Here is a 14,026-nt window from a genome sequence, read left to right on the forward strand (position 1 = left end):
TTAATAAACCTAACCCCTTTGTGAAGAAAAATATAAGATAGTCAAAATAAACAGATGTATTTGATTATTTTGTGAAAGTCATTGACAAGGGGGGGGGAGGAATAAGCTTTTTTATACTTCCCAAGTTGCTGCTGAAAATGATCACTAATCCAATTGCCCAGATGTTTTCCATGCCTAAACTAGGACCTGGAATCTCCATCATTTCAAATCCAGTACTTGAAAAAAAATCTTACAGGAACTCTCAAATGCATGTATATGTATTTTTTTTATTTCTTCTTTTTTGCTTAATTAAAGGAAGATAATGGTAGAATGTAGAAGATTCAGATGAAGAAGATGAATTAATAAAAGTAGGAAGAACTGACAGTAGATGTTCAGAAAGGTCTGGAAATTGATGGATGAAATGGAGGAAGGCTGAATTGGATTAAGGGAGGAGTTGCTTGGAGCTCAGACAAGGCATCATGGAAGGCACATAATAGCTAAGAATAAATTGTTTCCCAACTTGATTCCAGCAGCCAACATAGTCAAGGACGTATAGTCCAGAAAATTTAAGATCATCAGTTCCTTTTATTTGGTTTCTCTTCTGCATTATTCAGCATTATTATCTGGTTTTGTTTTTAGACTTCTACCAGAGTACTGAAAATGTTCCTCATATAATTACTTCATCTTTGTTTTCCAAGTCCTTTGTAATTCAAAGTAGGCCTTAGCTCCAACATTTGTTTCCAGTGTTATTTCTTTCAAGAATGTGGGGTGTAATAGTTGAAAAGATAACATTTCCTCAGAGTAGAGTAAGAATGCATTTCCTTCTGATGAGTAACTCTGGCTTGTATCCCACCTTGGATTGAGAATAAAGCCATCTGGGGAAGCTCAGTTTTGTTCCAGGTAGGGCACTTGTGCAGCATCCTGTGTAACCAGTATAAAGGCTGTACATTTGAGCATCAATTCATTTTCTGCCCGAAGAAGATATAAATCTGTGCAGGAGAAGGGTGGGCACCAAATGAATCCTATAGGGTATTTAAGTATCTGGTGGACATGTCGGCTTCTGTTGACCTAAATTGAGTCTGTGGCTTGAAAAAAAAGTGAAACCAACTGAAGAGAGACACTGATACAGTTTTTTTAAAACATATACCAAATTTAAAGGGGATAGCTTAACTATTGCAAGATTTCATGGCACAGGAACCAAGGAGAGTTGATGGTGGTAAAGCATATTTTGAGGAAGAGCTGTGAATCAGAGAAGAGAGGTTAAAAAGTGATATACCAAGGTCCAGGGTAGGGGGCATATGCAAGTGAAAGCTTTGAGATATGCTGTACAATAAATAACCAATTTAGATAAGAACTTGATTAATTCTTCCCTATTTTCAAGTTTTACAAGTGGCCCAAAAAGATGGTAAAACTGGCCATCATTGTGTAGTCTTGGTTATGAGAGAAGTAGTCTTGTAGTGTTCCAAATGGACAGCTTCCTATTTGGCAGCTGAGTTTAGGCATGGATACACTGTCCAGGATGAAGGGAGGGTGATTCCAGATGGCTGGCTGCAGGGAAGCATTAAATCTGGGGTATCGAATAATGTCTAGTTTTTGTTTTGTCAGTTGTTAAGATAATGAAGGCTGCATCTGGTGTTAAAGGAGTACTTTCCCCAACAATAGGGTGACAAAGAGACCTTGAAATTACTCCCAAGCTTTGCAAGCCCACCCATTCTTTATAAGCTAGCTCTATTAAAGATTAAGATTTCTCTTGAGCAAATCCATCACAATACACAATACAGAGTGTGTGTTAGAGAGATACAGAGATAGGTTTATTTGCATCTTTTAGTCTTATCAAATGCAGATGACAACTCCCTTATATTAAAGGCAATTTATGCATCTCCATCTAGATTGTATGGGGTTTTCATATTATTTTTCACATTGCTCAGTGCCAACCTACCCCCCATCGCATGGGATATTTTTTAAACACCAACACTCCTTTTTAAAAGGTTCTGACCTTGCAATGATGTAGTAAAACATACACTACATTATTAGTTGGCATCATATTTTAAATGTCCTTTAAAATTTAAGGGAATTGCATTTTTTTAAAAAACCACTAGATATACATATGTAAAACCTGATGCCATGGTTCTGTCAATCATGTATGTTAATGTTAGATTTTTAAAAATCCCATTTATCTCAAATATATACATATACATATATACCACATCTGCCCCAATTCTTTTATGCATAGCTGATTTGTGGGCTCCACATCCATTGTTGATCTACAATCTCAAGCTAGGTTTTTTTCATGGTCATTCTCTCTTTTCAAAAATAGATAAGAGCTGATTAATATAGATGCTTCGGCCTCTCTGTCTCTCCTCATCCCTCCCTTTCAAAACCATTGAAATGTAGATTGCCTGGAGGGTGGGGATGGAAGGGACCCAGCAGAAACTTTTGAATCCCGGAAGTAGCCAGGTTACAATTTAGTTTTATCTAACCTGGTATCTTTAAATAGAAAAAAATAGAATGTTTGTGGGCCTTGATTTTTGTGGAGAAATCCAGATTTCTGTGCTGGGAAGCTAGACAGGAGTAAGGCAGAAGATGGTGGATGAAGGTGTTGATCTGGAAAAGCCCTTAAACAGATTCTTTTCAGATTTCTGCTTTTTCTTCCTTGGTGTTCCCTGCATTTGACAAGTGGCCTCACCTCAATCTGACACCTACCCCCGTTTGGAATGCATATCTAATACCTGTGCAATCAGTCCATACCATCATTGAATGCAATTTTAATGTTTCTAGAGATGAGGTGTATCTTTGGATGGGATTGGTTTGTTTTGTTAGTTTAATACAATACAATAATACAATACAATAGCAGAGTTGGAAGGGACTTTGGAGGTCTTCTAGCCCAACCCCTTGCCTAGGCAGGAAACCCTATCCCGTTCCAGACAAATGGCTATCCAACATCTTCTTAAACACTTCCAGTGTTGGGGCATTCACAACTTCTGGAGGCAAGCTGTTCCACTGATTAATTGTTCTAACTGTCAGGACATTTCTCCTCAGTTCTAAGTTGCTTCTCTCCTTGATTAGTTTCCACCCATTGCTTCTTGTTCTACCCTCAGGTGCCTTGGAGAATAGTTTGACTCCCTCTTCTTTGTGGCAACCCCTGAGATATTGGAACACTGCTATCATGTGTCCCCTAGTCCTTTTTTTCATTAAACTAGACATACCCAGTTCCTGCAACCGTTCTTCACATGTTTTAGTCTCCAGTCCCCTAATCATCTTTGTTGCTCTTCTCTGCACTCTTTCTAGAGTCTCCACATCTTTTTTACATCGTGGCAACCAAAACTGAATGCAGTATTCCAAATGTGGCCTTACCAAGGCATTATAAAGTGGTATTAACATTTCACATGATCTTGATTCTATCCCTCTGTTTGTGTAGCCTAGAACTGTGTTGGCTTTCTTGGAAGCTTCTGCACACTGCTGGCTCATATTTAAATGGTTGTCCACTAGGACTCCAAGATCCCTCTCGCAATTACTACTATTGAGTAAGGTACCATCTATACTGTACCTGTGCATTTCGTTTTTCTTGCCTAAATGTAGAACCTTACTCTTTTCACCATTGAATTTCATTTTATTAGATAGTGCCCAATGTTCACATTTGTCAAGATCCTTCTGTATCTTAAGCCTGTCTTCTGGAGTGTTGGCTATTCCTGCTTGATGTCATCTGCAAATTTGATGAGTTCCCCATTTATTCCCTCATCCAAATCATTGATGAAGATGTTGAAGAGTACTGGGCCTAAAACAGAGCCTTGGGGTACTCCAGTGCACACTTCCCTCCATGAAGATGCAGTTCCATTGAGGACTACACGTTGAGTGCGGTTGGTCAGCCAGTTACGAATCCATCTGGTGGTGATGCTGTCTAACCCACATTCTTCTACTTTATCTAGTAGTAGGTTATGGTCTACCTTATCAAATGCCTTACTGAAGTCCAAGTAAACTATATCGACGGCATTCCTCTGGTCCACTAATTTTGTCACTTTGTCAAAAAATGCAATAAGATTAGTCTGGCATGATCTGTTTTTGACAAACCCATGTTGGCTTTTGGCTATTATTTTGTTACTTCTAGGTGTTCACTAATTCGTTGCTTGATTATCTTTTCCAGAACCTTTCCTGGTATTGAGGTCAGGCTGATAGGTCTATAGTTTCCTGGATCTATTTTTTTTCCTTTTTTGAAGATGGGAACCATATCAGCTCTTTTCCAATCCTCCCGCAGTTCCCAGGTGCTCCAGGATCTCTGAAATATATAGTTCAGTGGTGCTGAGATCTCATCTGCCAGTTCCTTCAGAACTGTGTAATCCATCCGGTCTACTCTACTCTACTTTTTGGGAAACAAAGTTGTCTGCTAAGTTCATTAGGAACCTGTTGGATCTTCCACTTGATGCAGAGTTTGTTTCCCAGTTGATGTCAGGGTAGTTAAAATCCCCCATTACTATTGTGGTGTGATTCCCACCTACCTTAGTTAGCTGACTAGCAAAAAGTTCATCTACTTCCTCTGCTTAGTTGGGTGGCCTGTAGCATAGACCTATGGTAATGTCGTTTCTCCCCCAACCTTTAATATTGACCCAAATGCATTCAAGATAGTTCTCATCATTGCTGTGCTCTATTTATGTAGAGATGTAGTTATTTCTTATATATAGTGCAACTCTACCTATTCTTTTATTTGGTCTATTTCTCTTAAATAATTTAAATCCTTCTAGCTGTATATTCCATTTGTGGGTTTCATCCCACCAAGTTTCTGTAATGGCAACAGTATTGTATCTGCCCTCATTTACTTGAATTTCTAATTCACCCTGTTTATTCCTCATGCTCTGTGCATTGGTGTATAGACATTTGAGTCCATTTTGATTGACTCTGTGTTTACTGTCTACATAAACTGTGTTATACCTGACTGCCCCTATTTTCTTGCCACTTGTATGATTCATGCACATGGTATGGCACTCACTATTAAATGCTTGGTTTTGCTTGACAGCAGGAGTGATAATCTTACCCGCACAAACATCTATGTTACATGCACTGATAACCCTATGAGTTTTAGATTGCTGGGGACAGAAATGTTCTGTATCAATTAATTCTCTGTCCCCGCTGTTCAATTTAAATGTTTATCCAGAAAATCTGTGAATTTAATGCCAAGTAACTCAGTCCCTTTCTTGTATGGGTGCAAACCATCTCTTTTGTACAGTTTTTCATTGGACCAGCTGACTTAATTGGACCATGACTAATAAAACTAAAGCCTTCCCTTTTACACCATTCCTTTAGCCACACATTAAACTCTGCTACACGCTGGCCCTTCCCTTTTTGTTCCTTATATACTGGTAAAACCTCTGAAAAGATAAGCCTACAACCTACACTACTAAGTTCAGACCTCAAACTCTGGAAATAATTCTTCACGGAAAGTACATCTTTTTGGGACAGATCATTTGTGCCAAGATGTATAATAGCATCAACGTCACAATCCTTACTTGCATTCTTGACTATTATAAGAATACTCCTCTTGTCTCTGCTGGCAGTAGCACCTGACAGACACCTGATCTCTTTTAAAACCTCCATATCCTTTCCTAAATTTACATCCCTTATGATTGAATCACCAACCAGAAGGTGACTTCTCTTTTTACATACCTTGATCTTTTTGTGCGACTGATGTTTGACACCTGGGTCCCCATTTCGCCTTTCCAAAGAAAGTTCTTCATTTTGGACCACGATCCCCTGTTTATTTGAGTCATCAACTACTTTGACCTGTCTCTTTAGTGTCCCCATTAAGGTCAGCAAGGGCACTATATCGGTTATGCTGGGCAGAGCAAAAGGTTTGTGTTTATGGTTCACAGCTCTCACCCTGTCACCCTGCCAGATCCCACTGTTGTCCAGACTGCACTTCTCCTGTAGGATCTTTGCGGTAGAGGGGGCTGATAGTATGGCATCTCCATAGTGTGGAATGGCCGAATTGGGCACCTAATTTCTGCTTGGAGAGCACAGATTAGAGATTATAGATAGGTAATCTATCTATGTAGATTAGTAAATTGTTTACAAAGGAGACAGTATCCAAATTTGAAAAGAGTACTGCGAAAGACAGGTGCAAAACAGCTATTACATTGAACTAAGCCGGTCATTTTGAAATAAAATAAAATCACAATCTCAAGTGCACTAATCCAGAATGTATGTATTTGATAAGGTAGATCATACCCTACTACTAGATAAAGTAGAAGAATGTGGGTTGGACAGCATCACTACCAGATGGATTCGTAACTGGCTGACCAACCGCACTCAACGTGTAGTCCTCAATGGAACTGCATCTTCATGGAGGGAAGTATGCAGTGGAGTACCCCAGGGCTCTGTTTTAGGCCCAGCATTCTTCAATATCTTCCTCAATGATTTGGATGAGGGAATAAATGGGGAACTCATCAAATTTGCAGATGACACCAAGCTGGCAGGAATAGCCAACACTCCAGAAGACAGGCTTAAGATACAGAAGGATCTTGACAAATGTGAACATTGGGCACTATCTAATAAAATGAAATTCAATGGTGAAAAGAGTAAGGTTCTACATTTAGGCAAGAAAAACGAAATGCACAGGTACAGTATAGATGGTACCTTACTCAATAGTAGTAATTGCGAGAGGGATCTTGGAGTCCTAGTGGACAACCATTTAAATATGAGCCAGCAGTGTGCAGAAGCTTCCAAGAAAGCCAACACAGTTCTAGGCTACACAAACAGAGGGATAGAATCAAGATCACGTGAAATGTTAATACCACTTTATGATGCCTTGGTAAGGCCACATTTGGAATACTGCATTCAGTTTTGGTTGCCACGATGTAAAAAAGATGTGGAGACTCTAGAAAGAGTGCAGAGAAGAGCAACAAAGATGATTAGGGGACTGGAGACTAAAACATGTGAAGAACGGTTGCAGGAACTGGGTATGTCTAGTTTAATGAAAAAAAGGACTAGGGGACACATGATAGCAGTGTTCCAATATCTCAGGGGTTGCCACAAAGAAGAGGGAGTCAAACTATTCTCCAAGGCACCTGAGGGTAGAACAAGAAGCAATGGGTGGAAACTAATCAAGGAGAGAAGCAACTTAGAACTGAGGAGAAATGTCCTGACAGTTAGAACAATTAATCAGTGGAACAGCTTGCCTCCAGAAGTTGTGAATGCCCCAACACTGGAAGTGTTTAAGAAGATGTTGGATAGCCATTTGTCTGGAACGGGATAGGGTTTCCTGCCTAGGCAAGGGGTTGGGCTAGAAGACCTCCAAAGTCCCTTCCAACTCTGCTATTGTATTGTATTATTGCTATTTTGGTTTATAAATATATGATCCGCGTGCCGTTAGGAGTTAAAGGGCTACTACCTAGTCCTTTTTGTCTCCCTGACTCCCCCCTTGTAGCCAGCAGCTCCAATCACCAGTCTCAGCTCAAATGAAATGGAGTCAAAGGACCCCTATCTTTGTTTCTCTGACTCCCCTCTTGTAGAAAACAGCTCCAATCACCAGTCTCAGGGAAGTTCAAATTTCCAGAAAATGCCATTAAATTTTACAAAGTGGAGGAGAAAAAGAAGTTTGTTATATTTATATTATAAATCTCTAATAAGATTCATAGCCCATCTTTCTTTACAAAGCAATGCCAGAAAGGAGTATCTATATTACACTGCTGTCAACGTGAGAAAAATGGCAATCTGGCAGTTTGATTAATTTCCCAAGAATTTGTCAGGTAGTCAGAGGTCATGGTCAGGATGCTCTCAGCCTGTACTCAGCAACATGGAACTTGTTAAGTTACCATCTGCAATCTGTGGTGGGATTCAAATTTTTTTACTACTGGTTCTGTGGGCATGGCTTGGTGGTCATGTGAGTGGGTGGTCATGGCCAACTTGATTGGTCTCACCTTAGGAAATTTCTCCTTAGTTCAACTCACAATAAAATAGCACTATTCCAACATTTAGAATAGGATAACAGAGTTGAAAAGGACCTTGGAGGTCTTCTAGTCCAACCCCCTGCTTAGGCAGGAAACCCCACACCACTTCAGACAAATGATTGTCCAATCTGTTCTTAAAAACTTCCAGTGTTGGAGCATTTACAACTTCTGGAGGCAAGTTGTTCAACTGATTAATTGTTTTGTCAGGAAATTTGAGGGGCTCCTACAAAAATGAGGGAGTGAATCTATTTTCAAAAGCACCAAAAGCCGCAACAAAAAACAATGGATGGAAACTAACCAAAGAGAAAAGCAACCTAGGACTAAGAAGAAATTTCCTAAGGATGAGATCAATCAACCAATGGAATAGCTTGCATTTAGAAGTTATGGGTGCTCCATCACTAGAGGCTTTCAAAAAGAGTGAGGGAAGTACATCCCCAAAGGACAGTTTTGTCCATTCCTGATCTCTAGAGTTGGGAATGACTAGCACATATGTGCGAGGGGAACCTTTACCTTTACCTCTTACCAAGGGCATACTAGTCTGGTTTAACAGCTGCTATTTGCAAATATTTCAAAGATTTTTTTCCCTTGGAATGAAGCCACGATATAGGTATCGTCGACTTACAACCACAGTTGAGCCCCAAATTTCTGTTGTCAAGTGAGGGCAGTGCCGGGCACACTAAAACAATGCAGAAAACTTAAAACAACCATTCCACTTTTTAAAAAAGAGTCAATCCCAAAGCAAACACAGCAGCTGAGAGGGAAACTACGAGCAGCTGCTCAAGCTAATAGAAAGCCTGTGTGTGCTGCCAAAAGCCATTAACCCTTCCAACTCTTATTATTCTATGTTCTCTTATGTTCTAAACTGGGTGCTTCATAGCAGAAACAATACAGCAGGCTGGATCGCACATACACTAAATTCATGGCCTCTATGATCAAGCTGCATCATTGTCCCCTCCTGTATCTTTTCCCCCAGGAAGAAATAAGAAGTAGCCAACACTGCAGCAGCTATAAAAGGTCTTGGGAAACACCAGGGAGTATCAACTGATCACAGAAGTGTTACTTAATACTCTTTATAATGAAAATGTTTATAATCTTGTCCTTCTTCCTGAAGGGAAGAGGTTAATCCCATCCCTAGATGAGTGATTGATGGGTTTCCCTGCCCTAATCCTGTCAATTTCTGTTGTTTATTGACTTGATTCAGCGTGTATCGGCTGCATTCCAGTGCAACTATTAAGTGAAGCTATTAACTGAAGGGAGAGAGAGGGGAGAGATGAGTCCTGTGCAGGAGACCATAATTCCTTCTCATTAATTCATTATCACACTATAGCAATGGTTCTGTCAGCTGGGGAGGCAGATGAATATGGTTTCCACCAAATTTTCAATAAATTAGTAAAACCTATATTAAAAATTGAGAAATACTTGCAAAAACTGCTGGGGGAAAAGGGCTATTTATAAAATAGGTTTGTAAACTTTTACCTCTTTCAAGAATGATTTTTCAAAAACAGCCAATCCCTACCCCAAAATGCACTTTTCAAAATAATTGATAATTTATATACATTATCAATTAAAACTATTATTAATATTTCTGTCCAGGATAACTTGCTTTGTTTTCCATTATGAAAGTAAGATTTTTTTTGAAGTAATAATTGAATCCTTTTGGCTGTCTTCATTTAGGGGCACCCCATTCCATTTCAACCTCGCCTCTACTATGTTGCATTTTCAGCATCTTTTCTGATAGCTGTTGCAAATGAAAATGGAGGAAATGACTTTGTCGGGCCTGGATAACAGCAAGTTAGAGGTAAGCTTTTGATAGAGTAGAGCCCAAAAGACTATGGTGAAATGAATACATTAATAGAAATTTTTTTTGCAGTTCTTTTGAATAGAGTGAAGAGCCCACTGAAGTCAGGTCTTAGCTTTGATATGTATGCTATGAGTCATCTATCTTTGACATTTGTATATAAATATTAAGAAGATTTTTTTAAATGCCAGCATTTCCTGAAAGTGAATACATTTTCTTTATATTTGGAAATATAATATATAATAATATACAGGTCTCCTGGTGTCCCTTGTTCTTGCAGTTAAGCCATTTTTGGTCTTGTTGTTTTGCAGGCTTTGGCTCATGATATTTATACTGACTTGATTGATGATGCTTGCCTGGGCTTGTGCTTTGAGGTACACCGTGCTGTCAAATGTGGATACTTCTTTCTGGATGATACAGATCCTGATAGTATGAAGGACTTTGGTAAGTGCATGCTTTAGCCAGTGCCCTTCTTATATTTGCTTACTAGGAATCTTGCTTAGGTGTAAAACCTTGCTACATGGTAGGACATATTATTTCAAGATTATACATACATTGGATTCATACAAGACATTAAACATGCTTCCCTAAAGCTTAGCTACAAAATGTATTTGTTTTGTTATGTCTTGACATTTGTCTAGGATACATTTATCCAAACCAGCTATAAACATATCTTCAACTAAGCATACTCAATTGCCAGTTGGGCTGCTATTTTTTTGTTTAAAATCAGACGTGCTTGCTATCACTTAACCTGGCTCACATGTGCACACAGTGTTATGCTCTGTCTCTTTGCGGTAGTTGAGCTGATTACAGCACCTGACTGACCATTTTTTGGGTCAGAAGTTAAACAGAGTCATGCCTGATTTGTACTTTGATGGAAGATGATCAGGAATGCTGGATTTGTAACTTGTTCTGCAAAGAGAATGAATATCCTGGAAGAAGACAATGGGGAATTGCTTTTGTATTTTTTCAAACAAATTTATACTATCCATGAAGTTACCAGGAACACACCTCATCTCAAAATGAGATTTTCTTTTTGTAAGAGAATTTTAAAACAAGAAGGAAAAATCTTTTGGTGAACTGAACAATATTGGCTTAGCTCAAAATTTCATCTTTTTATATTGTATTTTTATTCTGTCTCTTCTTAAAGTTGATCAGAATATCCTATATTGTTCCCCACTCATCAGCCATTATTTTAACTTTTATTGCTCAATAATGGCAAGCTAGGCAGGGGTGTGTGTTTATGTGTGTGTGTGTGTGTGGACACTGAGATTGTTCTACAATTATCCAAGGAGCTTTGTGAGAGTTGAAAGAGTGTTGCATATGTGTCTGCTGGTCAAAACCATTCTAGTGTCTGGAGGTTCTTGTTTCTTCCTCTGTGACTGAAAATTGTTCTGGTAGCAACAGTGATTACTACATTGCAGGTCACTATTCTTCTTGTAATGCTTATCTTAAAAGAAGATCAAACTGGACTGTTTTAAAATCTCCGTCAATCTAAGCTGCTATTATTTGGTGACATTCTTGAGATGCTTATGTATAGAGCCCTTTTCCTGACTATATATTCAACTGAGAGACATCCTTCTTTCTGTTTTGGTTATAGAAATTGTGGATCAACCAGGGCTGGATATTTTTGGCCAGGTATATAACCAGTGGAAGACTAAGGAGTGTGTGTGCCCAAACTGTAGCCGAAGCATTGCTGCCTCCCGCTTTGCCCCACACTTGGAGAAGTGCCTTGGTATGGGTCGGAACAGCAGCCGCATTGCCAATAGGAGGTGAGGATAGGAGAAGGTTCTTAACATTTTAAGCTTTTCCTAGGAGGAAAAGAGGTGAGACCAAAGGATCACATGCTTGGAAATCAGAAGTATCAGAAGAAGAAAATAAAATCCAACTTTGGGATTCCTATGATTGTATGTTTTATGTTTATTCTATGCTTAAAGTAATGCATTATTCATTGTCATGCTTGCCTAAATTATGCACCACTGAAAAAGTTGAACTGATGCATTTTTGCATCATTTTACATTTGTTTGCTACAGCAAAGAATGTGGAGATATAAAAGGCAGTACAGTCAATCATTCAAAGGATTATGGAGAAAACAAGGGAGTGCTAGAAAAACATATATATATATATCTATTTCATTGATTACGCTAAAACATTAGATTGTGTGGATTACAAAAACCGACAAATTCTTAAAGAGATTGGAGAACCCTACCTTTGTCCTAAAAAGTCTGTCAAGAAGTAACTGATTGGCTCAAAACAGAGAAAGGAGTAAAACAAGGTTGTATATTGTCACCTTGCTTCTTTAACTTACATGCAGAGTACACCATGCAAAATGCCAAACACAATGAATCACAAGCTGGAATTAAGTTTGTCGGGAGAAATATCAACAACCTCAGATATGTAGATGATACCACTCTAATGACAGAAAGTGAAGAGGAACTAAAGAGCCTCTTGATAAGGGTGAACTAGTGCAAAAGTTGGTTTGAAAATCAACAAAAAAACTAAGATCATGGCATCTAGTCTCATCACTTCCTGGCAAATAGAAGTGGAAGAAATGGAAGCAGCAATAGATTTTGTTTTCTTGAGCTTCAAGATCACTACAGAAAGTGACTGAAGCCATGAAATTAAAATACCTTGCTTTTTGAGAGGAAAGCTATGGCAAACCAAGACAGCATAATGAAAAGAAGAGACATCATTTTGCTGACAAAGGTTTGTATAGTCAAAACTATGGTTTTCCCAAAAGCAATGCATGGCTGTGAAATTTGGACCATAAGGAAGGCTGAGTACCAAAGAATTGATGCCTTTGAATTATGGTTTCAGAGAAGACTCTTGAGAGTCCCTTGGACTGCAAGGATATCAGATCAGCCAATCCTAAAAGAAATCAACCCTCACTGTTCTTTGGAAGAACAGATAATGAAAGTCAAATGTTTGGGCCACCAAATGAGAAGAAAGGGCTAATTGGAGGAGACACTGATGTTGGGAAAGATTGAAGGCAAAAGGAGAAATATATGACAGAGGTTGAGATGGTTAGATAATATAATCGATGCAATGAATATGAATATGGGAGACAGTGGAAGACGGGGGAGTCTGGTGTGCTATGGTCACAAAGAGTTGGACATGACTTAGCAACTAAACAACGAAATGGGCAATCAATTCCCTATTTTCTATATGGTGTCTTTGCTCCGACAGCTGCTAAAATATGGCATGGGATGGCCTGTAATTACAGAATGTTGCCCTAAAGCCAACTCTCTGCTTATACATTACGATGAAAGAATGCACTCAGCACCCTGTGAGAGTTTGATTTCCTGTGGTATTCCACTTAAGGGATTGAGCTGCAAGTCAGAAAGCACCTGGTACAAGTTTTACCTTTGCTTCAAACTCTCAATTCCAGGAACAAAAAACTATTTAGGTTTCTTAGCTTCTTGTTTCCACTGCAGTTTGAGTCTATATTGACCTGCCTTGCAGGGTTGCTTCACAGGGTTGCAGAGAAGTTTCATCAGAAATGCTGTCCAGTCTGTAAACCAGTTTTTCCTAATAATGGTATCATAGTGGCTTCTGAATTATTGAAATTAGAAGCCGTACATAGATAGCACTAGGTTGAGGAAGTCTGCTATACATGCTAAGAAATATAGTGATAATTGGTAATTAAGACACTTGCTCATTTTGTGCTGGACTTTGTCCTTTAATTCATTTAATGCTAACAGAGTTTCCAACTTTCTACCAACTCCCTATTATATTACTGCAATTAATGGGTAATTTGGAATTGTTGTATGGAAGGATGGCAAGCTCCTGTGATATTACTTGGGACCAATTTCTCAGTTAAGAATGTTGTGTTGGCGGGTCTGAGTTTCTAAGTTTAAAAAAGACACAACATCAATCTTGGAAACCTGAACTCTGCTCATCCTTTTCCTAGGATTTATACCCATTTCAGATAACGCACTTGCCAATCTTCTTTGGGCTTCCTTACTGCCTGGCAATGCCATGGAGCAGTGCTACATTTCCTGCAATCACCCTTTGCATGACTTAGTAGCTTGGAACAGAAAGTGTCAGTCTAATTGCAATCTTTCATTCGGAAAGAAAAAGAAAAGTACTATTTTTTCTCTTTTCTTGTTTTCCCTGATGCAGGATAGCAAGTAGTAATAACATGAATAAATCTGAGAGTGATCAAGAAGACAATGATGACATAAATGACAATGACTGGTCATATGGATCTGAGAAGAAAGGTATGCTGAAGCAATGATGCGTTTGTGTGCATGCTCTTTTGTAAAGATAGTCTCATTCTAAAATGAGGAATTGATATTGAATTTGGCTGCCA

The 14,026-nt window shown here is 38.8% G+C and overlaps 1 protein-coding gene across 4 annotated transcripts in view; it reads left to right on the top strand.

Annotated features, from left to right (window-relative positions):
• ATXN7L3 (ataxin 7 like 3) overlaps positions 1-14,026 on the top strand; it is a 63,350-nt gene that overhangs the window by 1,768 nt on the left and 47,556 nt on the right. For all 4 annotated transcript variants that reach the window (XR_014173604.1, XR_014173605.1, XR_014173606.1 and 1 more), the window contains exons 2-5: positions 9,591-9,714; positions 10,026-10,158; positions 11,315-11,486; positions 13,837-13,934. Coding sequence is in view for 1 of the 4 variants with exons in the window: in XM_081933316.1 (XP_081789442.1) it covers positions 9,664-9,714; positions 10,026-10,158; positions 11,315-11,486; positions 13,837-13,934 (454 nt within the window). In the remaining 3 variants the exon portion in view is untranslated. The remainder of the gene's footprint in view (positions 1-9,590; positions 9,715-10,025; positions 10,159-11,314; positions 11,487-13,836; positions 13,935-14,026) is intronic.

This window comes from Natrix helvetica, assembly GCF_964273705.1.
Source record: "Natrix helvetica genome assembly, chromosome: Z".
In the NCBI taxonomy this organism is placed as follows: Eukaryota; Metazoa; Chordata; class Lepidosauria; order Squamata; family Natricidae; genus Natrix; species Natrix helvetica.